We start from the raw sequence: 15,641 nt of genomic DNA on the forward strand, positions 1-15,641 counted from the left end.
TCCTTTTCTTTTTCTTCCTCTGAATTTGCAGGCTGATTTGATCAAGTGGAATTGAATTCAGGATGTGACTTTTCCTTCTCTGGCCCCACTGGTTTAGCAAGTGGTGATTCAGGAACTATAGGGAGCTTCTCAGACCACTTTCTGATCAGATTTTAGGGGGTTTTGCCTGATCAGAGCTGGTGTCATCTTACATAAATCCTATGCCAAGCAACCGTTGTCCAACTGGAGTTAAAGGAAGGAAAGCCCCACCCCACGTTCTGAGCAAGGGATTGGTGAAGTGCAGCCTGGCGTTCTTTCCATCAGCACAGGGGAACACTACCAGCTGCCATGAGTGTTGGCAGGGCCAAGGCATCGTCCTTGTCAGAGGTCACCAGCAGGGACTTCAGGGTAGACCACTCCAGGACACCAACTTTTGAAATGATGGCCAACATGAGATAATAATAACCAGCAATTTTGGCCAAAAGAGAAGCCAGCAGGCATTGGTTGGCAGGGCACCCTCCTCCTCATCCATGCACTATAACTGCTTGCCATGGGATCATCCTGTCCTTTAGATGCAGAACCTGAGATGCTATGGCTGTGCTTGGCATCACTGTGGCCTTGCTGGTGTGGGCAGCCACCCTTCTGCTCATTTTCATCTGGAAGCAGATCTACAGTGGCTGGAAACTGCCTCCTGGCCCTTTTCCTCTCCCCATCATCGGGAATCTTTTCCTGTTGGAATTGAAGAATCTTCCTAGATCCTACAGCAGGGTAAGGGAAGGATCTGGGGATTAGATTTGATATGTGTGTATTCAGCTCATTGTCAGACAAATAGTTTTTATTCACTACCAGCCTGTTAGGAATTAACTGAATTAATAGCAGCCTCTAGAGGTGGTGGCATGGGTGCCTTCAGAGTGGTACTGGCCTTGGCACAACCCTGATGCCCTGCTTATGCCATGCATTGCCTGCTCTGTTGTTGGGTTGGCTGGGGGGGGGGTGGTGTCACTGAAGTTGTGGACACCTGCCAGCTGGTGTGAGAGGACAGTGGTGCTTTCACAACCATGTGCCATTTGGCTAAGTGCCAACTTGGAACTGTGTGATGTCAGAAAAACAGTTGAAAGTTAAGTTTGTCCAACCCATGTGGCAAGAGTAGTAACAGCACCTGCATCTAGGACTGCTGTGAAGATTGGATGCTGCCCATTCTAAAGACTAGATGAATGAGCAAATTCTTAGTTGAGTTAGTGAAAGAACACAGTCGGCCACAGGGTGGATGCTCTATGTTTGCTGTCAGCAGCAGCATTGATGCGATGTTGGCACACAGCATTGGCCCACAGCCCTGGTCCTGCTGCAGGGAGGGTGAGCAGGATGAAGTCGACAGCAGCCTCAGGAAAGGGACAGGGGATAGTGTGTGGCTGGGGGTGTCCAGGCTGGGAGGGAGTTGGCCATGATAGGTGCCAGTCAGCTAATGGTGCTCCAGGACACACAGTTACAGCCCCTAGGGACTGATACCCAAAAAGTCCATCTCCAGAATATTGTCCAGGTGAAATTATCCTTTTTAGCAAAGAGGGTCAGACAGAGCTACCCAACTGCATGAGACAATAACATCAAACACCAAGTGCCAATAATAGAAAAACTCTGAAGGGGACAAGCATCTGCAAAATTGACCTTCACAAGTACTTTTTATTTTGTACTGACACTTTTTCACAGTTTAAATTTTCAAAAACAATGCCTCAATATATGTTAATTTTTTTACAAAAACAGGGAAAGAGCACACGTTTTAGACTCTTCCACTCGTCCGTGCTGGGCAGTGGGGAGCGGCTGCCCCAGGACTGCCCCCAGCCCCTCCCCGGGGCCATCCACACCCCCAGCCCCGGACCCCGCGCCCGCACGCTGCTCGCAGGGCCGAGGAGTCTGGCTGGACGGGCTGTGACTGTTCTCAAACCCTCTGGGCTCTCTGATCAACACAGCTTCGGGGGGCAGGGATTGGGGCAGACACTAACGAACGCACCGTCCTTCTCTCGAACCCCACCGCCGGGCGTGTCCGCAGCTGGCGGAGCGGTACGGGCCGGTGTTCACGCTGTACCTGGGCTCTCGGCGCGCTGTGGTGCTGTACGGCTATAAGGCGGTGAAGGAGGTGCTGCTGGAGCGCAGGAACGAGTTCTCCGGCCGGAGCGAAATCCCTGTGTTGGAGGCCCACAAGGACGCTGGTGAGTCTCCCTTCTCTCACACCCCCTCCAGGGGTGGGGGCTACATGCCAAACAGCAAAATAGGAACAGAGGCAGAAAAGAGGCAGAAAGGTAGAGATCTAAACTCAACTCAGGTGATGTACCCTTCCATTCATGCGTTCATCGTTCATCAAGTACGGAGTGAAAGCTAGCATGCAGATGCACGCCGAGTAGGTGCTGAGTGCACAGAAACAGTGACACAAACCCTGACCTCAAGGCACCCACTCTGATGAGAAGACAGGCACGTTACAGAAAAACACAGCAGTGAGGAGCTTCTGGGACGAGAGATGCCCCCCCAACCTTCCAGCCTCGCCCCAGTCCCTGTGCCTCCTCCCTCCAGCCTCACCCCAGCCCCTTGTGCCGCCCTCCAGCCTTGTCCCAGCCACCAGTGCCGCCCTCCAGCCCCCCAGTTCTCTTCCCTGGGAGTTCCACGCACTGCTCAGCACCAACTACATTCTGGGCTTGGTGACTGCAGCACCTGAACTGCTAAAAATCGTGCTGGTGGCTGAAACTTTGGCGTCTAGAGGGTTTTCATCAGTTGCTGCTCCGATATCGCACCTGGGGATGTTCTGACACTAGGGGGCAGGGGTGGGGTGGTAGGACAGACTCCAGCTCAGAATGCTGACTTCCATGCAACCTTGCCTTCTCCCAGCCTTGCCTCCAAGAGTTTAGCTTACCTGGAAACACACCTGTTGTCCCCTATGGGAGAGAGGGCTAGGGTCTGGGGATCTGACTGTTCTTTCCCCGGGCTTTCCCTGAGCTCCTGACTTCAGCTTTATGGAGCCTTCACCTGCTGTGAGGCCATGATGTCCCCATGCAGACCCCTCCTTAGCTCTCATCTCCAAAAGTCTGCAGGCCCAGACATGTGCTGTTCCCTACTTCCTACCACTCTCTCCTTCCTGTTCGCCAACTTTGTGTGCTTGGCTTTTCTACTTTACTGTCAATTTAGTGAGGTTTCAAAACAGATTTGAAATAAGCACAGGATCCAAGCTACCCCCGTTTAACTGGAAGACATGTCTTCTTAAGTTAGTTTTGGTGACAAATCTCTAGGAAACCCTTATCCATTTAAGCAGATTCTTCTTATTGCTGCCTCACTATTGTGCATGGTTTTCCTACTTCCAACTTACATTACTGGGTTACTTCATGCCACCATCAATGGCATCCAGTGTCTCCCTCTTAGATATGGAGAACTTGTTCTACTTCTTTGGGGGTTATTCATAGTAAACTTCACCCTCTCATTTCCTTGTCATTTACACAAGAGGAGCTTTGCTGGGAGGGGGGGTGGGGATGCCAAGAGCTCAGGAATTCTGTGATCAAAGAGCACCAGGTTTGGCCCCTGCAATTCCAGCTGGAGGAGCCCTAAGAATTCGCATCTCACAGTCAAGCTCCTGCCTGATGGCTCCAGAGTCTTACTTTTCTATGTCCCATGTGGCCCAGCTGATACTGAAAATCAGCCCAGGTCCCAGGCTGCTGCCAGCCTCCACACGGGATACATCTGTTTCCTGTGGGAGAACAGAGTGAGTTCACTGTTCTGACATGGCTGCGTGTGAATGTGCCTGAGGAGCTGTGTCATTTCAGGACATCTTCATAAAACTCTGGAGGGCTCCCTTGCCAACTCTATTTCACCTTCCTGCCTGCTCTGGAATCTCTCTATGTTCGTTCTTTCTCTCCTAATCACATTTTCTGATTGTATGGCCTTCAGCATCCCTCCCCCTTGTACCACAATCAGGGTTCTCCTCCTGTTTTCCAGAACTTTTGGGGTGGTCTCTAGCCCCCTGTGGCATTGGGTGCTGCTGAAACACCCTTAGGGAGCCTCCCACCTCTCCAGCTCATGCTTCCTGTGTCCATTTACTCTTTCAGTGAACTTCTGAAGTCACTGCTGCTCCAGGTGGAGCCAGGCCACATTCCCTCCCAGCCACACCCCCTCCTTGGAGGCTGTCAGCCTATCCTATGGAAACACCCAGGTTTTATGCACTCTCTGTGTCTACAATGCTGTGCATCAGCGTCCACTCTGCACATCTACAAAGGAGTCTCAAGCTCAGCGTGAATAATGCTGAATTCAGGATTCCCCACAAAGTCAGTCCCTCTACTGTGTCTTCTCCTTGGTGAAGGGCACCTGTCTGTGAATTAGCCTCAGTGCCACTCTCCATCCATGTGGCACCAAGTCAGTGCCATGTCCCATCAGTTCATCTTCCCTGTCCACCTGCCCTCATCTCCATGACAACCACCTTCTTGCCACCACTTTCTTCCTCAGGACCTCCAGCAATGACCTTTTCCCTTTTGTCCACCATTCTTTCAGACTCCTGGTCCAACCTACCAAGCTCTGCCTGTTCTCCATTTCTCCTCCTGCTCCTTCCCTAGCTGTCTCAAGCCTGGCCAGCCTTCTCTCTTGGCTCTAGAGCACACCTGCTTGCCTTCCTCAGACTTCCCTGCAGCAACAGCCTCTGGCTTCCCTCCACAGTACAGTGCTTCCCACTGAGCAATTAAGCAGGCAACCTGGGACAGGTGGTCCCAGGTGAGGTGACTGAGAAGGATTTTGACCGCAGTGTGGGTATGTGTGGACCAGATGTGGTGGATTAGGGTTAGGGTTAGGGTTAGTGTTAGGGCTAGGGCTAGGGCTAATTGTAGCACACAGTCACAATAGATGCAGCAGCAGGCTAAGTGTCTGGTCTGTGGAGAAGTCAGGGCATGTTAGCCACTTGTAAGAGTTTGTAAAGGAGCATTCATGTTTTTTTCTGGGATAAATAGAAGGAGTAAACAAACAGGGATGGGTTTGACATTCCCATTTGAACAAACTGAAAAAATTTTAATTAATGGAGATAAGAGTGGAAATATATGGAATTTTTTAATAAAAAAAATGCTTTGTTTTATCTCAGTAGCTCTCATATGACTTCATTTTCCCTATAGTAGACTGGACATGTTGCTCTGAAGCTCAGGTCTGTGGCTGGGACAGAGAGACTATAACCTGCAGCCCGCATAGTGAGTCATGGGGAGAGAAGGAGGCAGAGTGGGTATCAACAACCAAGAAGTATCCAAAAGTTAAAATTGCTTCATTTTCTGCAAGTCCACTGCTCTGCCTGATCAGGGGGCTTTGTGACCTCTCCGACTTTAGTGAAGACATTTTCTGTGGCCCCCAGAACACTGCGAGCAGAGATTTTTATAGTGTGAAGCTTTAAAATCAATGAGACTAGAAAGGCCTTTCAAGAATATTGTCAATGAAAAGGAAAGAGGTGTGAAGCTTTTGTTGTGGAGGGAGGCAGTTCAGGTGTGGGTTTATTTAGCATGGGGATGACTCACGGGAAGGCAGAAGAAGAAAGAAATCAAGCTGGCGGCACAGATAGGAAAGCCACCTCAGAGGATTGAAATGATGAGAACACCTGTGGCATGAGGACACAGCGCACTAAAGAAACCACACAAAGTCCTCTCTGCTGGCTGGTGACCACGGCTCTCCACCACCGTGCGTGCCTTTTCTCCTCTCATCAATTCTTCTTGTCATTTCCCTCCACACCTGAAAATCACCAAGAACCTCAAGGTGTTGTCAGAGGACACAGGGAAACTTCTCCCTCCAGGTTCTATTTCTCAGAGAACTGACTGAAGTAACTCCTTTACTGTTTCTTCTTTCTTTAGGAATTCTTTTCAATAATGGACCAACCTGGAAAGACACACGGCGGTTTTCCCTGACAATACTCCGCGACCACGGAATGGGGAAAGAGAGGAATGAGGCCCGGATCCAGCGGGAGGCCCACTTCCTGCTAGGGGAGCTCAGGAAGACTAATGGTGTGCCTGCTGGGGTGGGGCATCTGTCCCACCCAGGCTCCCACACAGCGGCTGGGCAGTCAGAAGTTTAGGGCCCACAAAGGGACCAGAGGGGCTTGTAGAGGGCCATGTTAGTTCCACAGAGATTTTATTTTACAAATTAAATGTCCTGCTCTACATTTCAGGTACAGCAAGAGGGACAGTAGCTTATGTGAATTATTACAATTTTTATGACATTTTCCCACCAACAGAAAATGAAACAGACATTGATAAATGTTTGGCAGGAAACTGAGTTGGTGGATGGAGAAGGCAATCAGGGCCCACAGGGCTGTGAGGAGTAAGAGAGTCAGAACATTTCATAGGCTTTCCATGGCCATGTGTTAACTGCTCTGACTGTCCACCTGCTTTCCAGGCCAGCCCTTCGACCCCACATTCCTCATTGGCGGGGGGCCCTTCAATGTCATCTACGACATCCTGTTCCACAGGCACTGTGACTACAAGGATAAAACATGTTTGAGACTGATGAGTTTATTTAATGAGAACTTCTACCTTCTGAGTACTCCCTGGCTTCAGGTAAAGCCCTTTTTCCCCTTTTTCGTTAATCTCACTGATCTTTAATTGTATATTTACATTAAAAAATGGAGTAAAAAGAAAATTCTGATTATAGGGGAGAAAGAGGGCTATAAAAGCCAGAGAAGAGGAACATGCCAGGGATATTTGACTAGAGAGCTCAAACATCCTTGCAGAGCTGTTGACAGGGCCCTTAGCTCACCTAAGATACTTAGGTCTCCCCCTAGACAGTCCCAGGTGAGTAAGGGGCCAAGCCTAAAGGTGCATATTTTCACCACAGAAGGTGCCCCACTTAGAAGAGTAATGTCAGAAAGACATCATAAAACCAACGTATTTTGAGTGATTCAACCTATGCAGTCATAAGTTCAGGTTGTGGCAAAAGCTATTAGAGATCCCAGTGCACAAGTTTATCTTGCGTCCAGAAAAGATACCTAGTGAGATAACTCTACCTCTATGTCTCTATGTCTTTAGCTTTACAATAATTTTTCAAGCTTTCTACGGTACCTGCCTGGAAGCCATAAAAAACTAATGAAAAATGTGTCTGAAATAAAAGCATATGCTTTTGAACAAGTGAAGGAACACCTTAAGTCGCTGGACCCAAACTGTCCTCGAGATTTCACTGATTGCCTGCTCATTGAAATGGAAAAGGTACCAAAGAAGGCCCACTGGGTTACAGAGACCAGATGAAGCTGAGTGCTTGGCTGTTATGAGATTGGTTTGCTTGGCACAGGGGGAGACAACCATGTTCAGTCATATTATCCACTGCACTGGCTGGTGCCCACACTGCCCACGTTGGTTTCATTTTGGGGCATTTACCTTGACAGTTTTCTGAAAGCCTGTTTCCTAAACCATGAGAGATGATGATGTCTCTCTTAGTTCCTATTCAATTTGATGATAGGCACAGGCTGGTGTCTTCTTTCCCCCCTAAGCCAGGAGGATGGGTGGGTTCTCCTTCTGCTGAAGGAGGTACTCATCTCCTCTGCATTCCACTGAAGACACTCCTCCTACAGAACCTGTTTGTCCCCAACATCCACAGAAAAGGCAAAATGCAGAGCCTGGGTATACACTGGACAGTGTTGCTGTGACCGTAGCCGACCTGTTGTTTGCGGGAACAGAGACCACCAGCACCACCTTGAGATATGGGCTTCTGATGCTCATGAAGTACCCAGAAATCGAAGGTATGCCCCAACTGGCTCCAGCCCCTCCTGGGCAATCCACCTGGAGTGTTTCAGGCTTCAGCTTTCCATCTGCACAACAGGAACTGAAGCTCCTCGCTAACCCTTCCTGGAGGGACAAGATGGGATTCCTGGACTGCTCAGGAGGGTAATATTCTGTCCACAAGCTGAGTTGGCCACTTCCCTCTTACTCCCCTGGTTGTGGAAAAGGAAGCTCAGCACCGTTCTCCACCAGGGTCCAGAAAGCAATGAAGTCTGCATTCAGCTCCATAATAGAAATTTTTGTGACAGTAAAGAAGTGTTCTGCTTGCCCTGATGAGGCATAGCTTTCTTGGTACAGTAGGGAGAAGGGTAGAGCCAGAGGGGTGAGGTCCTCATGATGCCTATTAGCAGAGTAGAAGAACAGAGGTTTGAAAACAGAAGCCCAAAAGAGAAGTAAGCCAAGGCTCCCTGCTGTTCTTTTCTTGGGGCTCTACTCCACAGCACCTGGGCCAGTGGGACTCAGGGTGCCCTGGAGAGGAAGGTGGGGAGTATCTAGGGCTGCATTTGCAGAAGTCTAGCTGAGAAATACCACATGGGGCAGCTCCTAAACCTTCCAATCAGAGCCAGCCCTGAGGAAGAGAGGAAGCAGAGGCAGGTGCCATTGGAGGCAATGGTTTGGGGGCCAGTGTCCAAGGAGCCTGGGCCCCTGCCTTTCACTGGAGGGATGCAGAGTGGGCACAGTCCCTGCTCCCAGTAGTCCAGGGCCTGCCTGGCTTGCACCATCATCCATACCAGCCCAAACAACAACTGCTGTTCCTCCATGTGGAAATCCATCTTGCCACATGCCTGGTACAGGGTTAAGCCCTCTAGTGCGCTTCAAGCTCACAACTCTTTTGAGGCATACATGGTACAGGACATTGAATAATTTCCCCCAGGAACATAGACTAAGTGACCTTCCAGGATCAGACCCAGGTCTGTCTGTCTGGAAAGCCTCTGTTTTTTCTATTAAGGGTGAAGGAGCCAAGAGTCTAGGAGGGAAGTCTTTTATGGATCTTTCCCATTTATTAGAGAACCTTTGAGAATTGGGAACCATAAGGGAACTTAAAAAATATATTAAATTACTAATTATGAGGAATTTCCAACATAGAGAAAAAGAAAATAAATATGACTGACACCGATACACCTATTGCCTAATTCAATATGTATTAACATTTTACCAAATTTGCTTCAGAGCTCTTGAAAAGACCAACCAAAGATCTACATCCTCATATTTCCCTGCCTTTCCATCCCAGAGTGGAGAGCATCTCAGGACTGGCATTCCCATGTATGACTTCATGTATTTAACATTTACTGAGTATCAGTATATGATTCACATTATTGTATATGATTTTAAATTTTACCTGGGTACTATATTGTATATAGCTCTTTGAAATTGTTTTTTTTTTTCCTTTTCTCAGTCAACACATTATAAAAGCCCACCAGAAATTTTAAACCTAGTTTATCAAATTAGGATATGCATGTCTGATTCCACCCTGTCATTCTCCTTCATATTTCTTAGAAGCATGAAAAAAGCAAGACTGATGTAATAATGAATATAGTACATTTTCTCCCAGAGAAACTGCAAAACCTTCCTGTCATTCTCTAAGCCTGGGATAAAGAGAGGAACAGGATTAGCCATGATCAGTGTGATAATGGATACCAAAACACTCTGTAGACAATAAATAACCTCACAGAGCTTAGTTCTTACTGATGTTTGTAGAGAGTATCTAATGATTCAAAGTACCTGGAGCATCAAAAAATGCTGCTTAGAGTGCTCCATAAACATTTGTTGGCTGAATGGGTGACTGGATGGGTAAAGAGATGGATGGATGATTGGCTGCATAGATAGGTGAATGGATGGATGGATGGATGGATGGATGGATGGATGGATGGATGGATGGGTGGGTGGGTGGGTGGGTGGGTGGGTGGGTGGATGGATCAATGGATGGATGGATGGGTGGATGGATAGGTGGATGGATGGGCAGATGTGTGTCCAGCCAGTCAGGGGTCAATCCTTTAAACTTACCCCATTCATATCTCTGCAGAGAAAATTCATAAAGAAATTGACAGGGTGATTGGGCCAACCCGCATCCCTGCCATCAAGGACAAACTAGAGATGCCCTACATGGATGCCGTGGTGCATGAGATTCAGCGATCCACGAAACTCTTGCCCTCCAGCATGCCCCATGAAGCAACACGGGATGTGATGTTCAGAGGATACATTATCCCCAAGGTCAGATATACAGCCTGGAGACCATGCCACCAGCACCCTCCTGTCAGCACTGCAGATGAAAGCCACATTTTTTTAACTTGACAGACTGAGCTGGTCTTTGTTCTTTCTAGGGCACTGCAGTAATTCCAACTCTGGACTCCCTCTTGTATGACAACCAAGAATTCCCTGATCCAGAAAAGTTCAAACCGGAGCACTTTCTGAATGAAAATGGAAAGTTCAAGTATAGTGACTATTTCAAACCATTTTCTGCAGGTAATAATGTTTAGATGCAACACCTTCTCCTGGAACTGTCTCCTACATGCCTCATGTCTACCCTGTGTGTACCTTTTTATCATGCTAGACATACACCAACATTTTTAGCCCCATCATATCCCTTTTTTTTTTTAATTTTCAGAGGTTAGATGACACATTTTGACCCATAAGTCCTAGGAATGAGGGGTTGTAGGTTAATTTCCCATATAGTGGACACTTTACCCCAGTCAGTGCTAAAACCTTGTTTCAACTTTAACAAGACTTACCAAAAACCTTTCAAAACTAGATTGCCTAATTCACCATAATTTTAAAGTAGACAAAGTCTAACTGTTGACTTCCTGAACTCATCATGGGAAGCATCACCTGGGATGTGACTGGCTCGGCAGTGCCTGCTCGGGTCCCTGAATGGTTGGAGCCTTGGGTCCCAGGACCTTACCTCAGGAACTGGTGCAAAGGAAGATGGTGAAACCACTGTGGTAACTTTAACTGAACATTTGATGTAAGAATTTAGATCTAACCCAAGAGAGGCTCTACTTCTTCCCTGGAGAACATCATTAGACAGCAGTAGACAACATGGCTTTTGTTTTTGTGTTCAGGATGACTGAGGTTATAGGTAGGCTGGTCCCTGGGTATATCAGTGTTCCTACAGCATTATTTTAATACACCTTAGGCTTCCTGTAATGGGAAGGAAGGAGTAAATTCTGCTTTAAGATGGCAATTTACCCACGGCCTCTTCTTGTCTGCTCTCCCTCTCCCTCTCTGTTATCTCACTTTTGACAGTATTGTCTCCCTGGAACTCCCCTGGCAACTCATTGGGACTCTTGTTCCTTCTAGGAAAACGGGTGTGTGTTGGGGAAGGCCTGGCTCGCATGGAGTTGTTCCTATTTTTGTCTGCCATTTTGCAACATTTCAATTTGAAGTCTCTTGTTGACCCGAAGGATATTGATCTCAACCCTATTGCAATTGGGTTTGGCAGCGTCCCACCACATTACAAACTCTGCGTCATTCCCCGCTCATGAGGCTGAAGAAAAGTGCTCTGAACAATCAAAGGTCCTTGACTGCCCCTGGAGCTGCCCTGCTCCCCAGCAGCTCTGCCCATGTTGTGGAGTACTACCCACCAAAACTTCCCCCTACCATCTTGTCTTAGGATGTAAGCTTTTTTGTTTGGGCTCACTTAAATGTGACTTTGTATCTGAAAGTAGAAATTCTTGGCATAAAGGGACACTTGTGTGGAACCAGACAGAGACAATGAAAGAATCAAATCTGCTCAGTGAACTGAATGTTGAAGCTGTGAAACAGAAGGAAAGTTGGAACAGGGGTGGCCACTGAAACCCTGCAAGCACACAAAACAAGTTCTGTCCACCCACCCTGCCAGCTGGGGCACCCTCATTGGTACAATGGGGATGACAGCATCCCCTCTCTAGGGTGCAGAGGATGAGGCTGAATTGGCAGGCAGGCAATCACTTCAGAGAACTGCCCAGCTCATTGCAGTTTCTATGTAAATGCACCTTAATAAAATGAGTCCTATTTTCATTTGGGCTGGCTTCGTGAACAGGAAAGGCTCAGAAGAAAGCTCCTGTGTACCGTAACGTGTGTGCCCTTTATGATTGGCTGGTTTGGGGGGTTAGGAGGGAGACTTGGTGTGTGAATGAATGAACAGTACATCAAAGTATGTGCTCCAACCTTGAGAACAACACTAGGGGCCATCTTGTTTGGATTTCAGGAATCCCCAGAAAGAGATATTGATCCTTGAGGCCATCCCAGAATCTCAGCACTACCCTATGTATGAGGTTCATTTTGCTGCTATAACAAATTACCAGACTTGGTGTCATAAGACAACAAAAATTTATTATCCTGCATTTCTGGGGGTGAGAAGTCCTAAAATCCATTCCTTCTGGAGTCTCCAGAGGAGAATCTGTCTTCTTGCCTTTTCCTGCTTCTAGGGTCCACTGCATTCCTTGGCTCATACCCCCTTCCTCCACCTCCAAAGCCAGCAGTTGTAATGTCTTCAAATATCTCTCTTGACTTGATATTCTCATCTCCCTTTTTCACTTCTAATGACCCTTGTGAATATAGGGGGCCCAAGATACTCTCCTCATCTCACGATCCTTAATCATATCTGCAAGGCTTCTTTGCCATGTAAGGTGGCACACATACAGATTCTGGGAACCAGGACCTGGCCATTGCTGGGACCATTATTCTGCCACCCTCCACCTCACCCACCTTGGAGAATGTATATGCAAATCAATAAGTTGAAGAGTAGGAGCACTTTGAAAGGCATCTATCATTCTCACATCACACTTACAGAATAGCTATCCAACTTCCAGCAGAAAAAATATAAGAAGTTGCATTTCTATTTGCTTTGGGGCAGAGAGGTTTCAATTGAAGAGAATCCCCTAGGCAAATTTCAAAGTACCCACTACCTATGGAAACATGAGTGCTGTGTAATGGCTCAGCACAACAGCATCCAGCAGCTAAGCCTGGAGTTGACTTCCTGTTCAGAATACTCCAAAACCCTGTATTTCATTTGTTTTCATTGCTGGATAGTATTCCAATGCTTGAGTATACCATAATTTGTTCCTGGGACACTTGTATTCCTGTCAAGTTTTATCTATTGTGAATAAGGGTGCTACAAACATTCACATGTAAAGCTTTGGGTGGAAATGTTTTTGTTACTCTTGATATAATAACCAAGAATAAAATTGGTGAGTCATATGGGAAATATATGTTTAATTTTTAAGAATTTTGCATTCCTAAGTGTAATATGAGAGTTTCAGCTGCTCTAAATCCTTGTCTGCACTTGGTTATTGTCAGTCTTTTTGATTTTAGCCATTCTAGTAGGTGTACAGTGTAATCTCACTGTGGTTTTAATTTGCATTTCCGTAATGACTATTGATGTTGTTCATCTACTCTTGTGCTTATTTGCCATCCATACGCCTTCTTTGCTGATGTATCTATTTAAATCATTTGCCCATTTTAATTGGAATTTTTACTTTCTTCTTTTATATATTCTGGAATTAAGTCCATTATAAGATACAGTTTTTCACAAATTTTCCTCAATTCTCACTTGCCAATTCATTTTCTTAAGAGTGTCTTATGAAGAGAAAACAGTTTTAATTTTGATGAAGTTCATTTTATCAATTTTTCTGATTTTGTGATTCACGCTTTTCTTTTTCTGTACAAAATGTCTACCTAACCTTAGTTCACTAAGGTTTTCTCCCAAGTTTCTTTTTCCTAAAGTGTTGTAGTTTTAACTCTTATATATAAATATATAATGCATTGCAAGTTAATGTGTTTGTATGGTATCAGGTAAGGTTCCTTTTTTAGCATATGAATATCTAAATATACCAGCACCATTTTTAAAAATATTTGTATTGACAAATCTTCACACATATACAATGTGTCCAATAAATATCTCACAATATCATAGTTATAGATTCATTACCATGATCATTTTTAGAACATTTGCATTACTCCAGAAAAAACTTATACATTCCATACCCCTTACCTCTCCATCTCATTGACCACTAGTATTTTGATGTACCTAATGTATTTTACCCCTTATGCCCCTATTATTTATTTATTTTTATCCATATTTTTTACTCATCTATCCATATCCTGGATAAAAGAAGCATCAGAACAAGGTTTTCACAATCATATGGTCACATTGTAAAATCTATATTCTTATACAATCGCCTTCAAGAATCAAGGCTACTGGAACACAGCTTTAACAGTTTCAGGTACTTCCCTCTACCCACTCCAATATACCATAAACTAAAAGGGATATATATACATAATGCATAAAACTAACCTCCAGGATAATCTATTGACTGTTCGAAATCTCTCAGCTACTGAAACTCTACTTTATTTCATTTCTCTCTCCCCACTTTTGGTCAAGAAGACTTTCTCAATCCCATGATACTGGGTCCCAGTGACTCCCAGGAGTTCTTTCCCACACTTCCAGGGAGACTTATACCCCCAGGGGTCATGTCCCATGGGGGGGGGGGGCAGTGAGTTCACCTGCTGAGTTGGCTTAGAGACAAAGGTCACATTTGAGCAACGAAAGAGGTTCTGTGGGCCATAATTATAAATTATAATTTGGCATAATTATAATTATAAATAGGTTTAGCCTATCCTTTGCAGGAATAAGTTTCATAGGGGCGAATCCCAGGATCAAGGATTCAGCCTATTGATTTGGTTGCCTGTGAGAATTATCAGGAATTCCCCATATGGGGAAGCTGAATATTTCTTCCTTTCTCTCGGGCCCCCTAGCAGACTTTGCAAATACTTCTTTATTCACTGCCTAAATTACTCTGGGATATTATCAGGGCATAACACTAACCTGGACAAACCAATAAGATCTCATGGTCTATTCAAGATTCCATGTACTTATGGTGTTCAACTGAACAGATCAGACAGGTTTTCAAATATGGACAATATCATCCTTTACCCTGTATTCTGAGCCACCTTAGTTCTCTCCAGAACAGCTTCATTCATGTCTCTCATCAAAGTCTGATCGCTTTTTCAACTTCTTAAATTGTATAATATAACATATGTACAAAGTAAAGAAAGAAGAAAGCAATGGTTTTCAAAGAACTCTTCAACAAGTAGTTACCGGACAGATCCCACAGTTTGTCACGGGTTATCATACAATCATCTCAGATTTTTCACCTTTCAAAAAGTTGTTGAATGAGGTAGTGCTGACTTTCATAGCTTCAGAGCTCTAACTCTGAGTCTCAGGTGTCACATAAATACCCAGTTTCTGGGAGTGACCAGGTTATATACAAACAGCTCAGTATCTCAGAATTTAGAAATAACAGGTACAACTCCTGAATATATGTGACCGGTGTAAGAACTCACAATCTAGGACCCTTTACAATAGGCCCCAACCTGATAACCCATGTTCTCGACTTCAGTTTACCAAGTTTCATATTATGGTTAATCCATAATGAGTAAGAAATTAAAATATTTGTCTTTTTGTTTCTGACATTTTATCCAACAAACACTCCTTTAAGGTTCCTTCCCCTAGTTGCATGCACCTCAACTTCATTCCTTCTTGCCGCCACTCAATAGCGTGTGTGTGTACACCATAGTACCCCCCACCATTCCACAGTCATTGTACCCTTAGTCTCCTCCATCGATTGTGTATCATAAACACTGCCATCAGAAACATCAGTATGCAAATGTCCATTCAGGTCCCCATACTCAGCTCCTCAAGATATACACTGAGCAAAGGCATTTCAGGATCAGATGGCAACCCCAACCCTAGCCTCCTGTGGAACCACCACACTGCCCTGCAAGGGGCTGCACCTCTCAGTTTCCCTACCAACAGTGAATAGGTACATCTCTTTCTTCATATTTTCTGTAGCACTTGTTTGCACATCATAAAAATCCAAACTAAGTGCATAGACATGCTTTCACCATCATAATCTG

The 15,641-nt window shown here is 45.6% G+C and overlaps 1 protein-coding gene and 1 long non-coding RNA gene across 10 annotated transcripts in view; one reads left to right on the forward strand and one right to left on the reverse strand.

The window, feature by feature from the left end:
• LOC143650891 (uncharacterized) overlaps nt 1-15,641 on the reverse strand; it is a 49,551-nt gene that overhangs the window by 30,023 nt on the left and 3,887 nt on the right. For 2 of the 9 annotated variants that reach the window (XR_013159750.1, XR_013159748.1), the window contains exon 2: nt 1,985-2,156. The exons of 5 other annotated variants lie outside the window; for them this stretch is intronic. This is a non-coding gene — a long non-coding RNA (uncharacterized LOC143650891). Of the gene's footprint in view, nt 1-1,984; nt 2,224-15,641 lie in introns of all 9 variants that reach the window. 2 more of the 9 variants (XR_013159749.1, XR_013159746.1) reach the window with 1 other exon arrangement.
• On the forward strand, nt 210-11,741 carry LOC143650889 (cytochrome P450 2E1-like). Its single transcript, XM_077122195.1, has 9 exons — nt 210-747; nt 2,024-2,183; nt 5,829-5,978; nt 6,370-6,530; nt 6,999-7,175; nt 7,564-7,705; nt 9,769-9,956; nt 10,067-10,208; nt 11,043-11,741. The coding sequence occupies exons 1-9, from the start codon at nt 571-573 to the stop codon at nt 11,225-11,227; spliced, it is 1,482 nt and encodes a 493-aa protein (XP_076978310.1). The 5' UTR covers nt 210-570; the 3' UTR covers nt 11,228-11,741.

This window comes from Tamandua tetradactyla, chromosome 11 (assembly GCF_023851605.1).
Source record: "Tamandua tetradactyla isolate mTamTet1 chromosome 11, mTamTet1.pri, whole genome shotgun sequence".
Taxonomy (NCBI): domain Eukaryota; kingdom Metazoa; phylum Chordata; class Mammalia; order Pilosa; family Myrmecophagidae; genus Tamandua; species Tamandua tetradactyla.

Excerpts from the sequence above, each read along its gene's own strand:
- LOC143650889 (XM_077122195.1), top strand. The coding sequence starts at position 571 with ATGGCTGTGCTTGGCATCACTGTGGCCTTGCTGGTGTGGGCAGCCACC. Across the intron at positions 748-2,023 it reads TTCCTAGATCCTACAGCAGG|CTGGCGGAGCGGTACGGGCC; the intron begins GTAAGGGAAGGA and ends GCGTGTCCGCAG. Across the intron at positions 7,706-9,768 it reads GAAGTACCCAGAAATCGAAG|AGAAAATTCATAAAGAAATT; the intron begins GTATGCCCCAAC and ends ATATCTCTGCAG.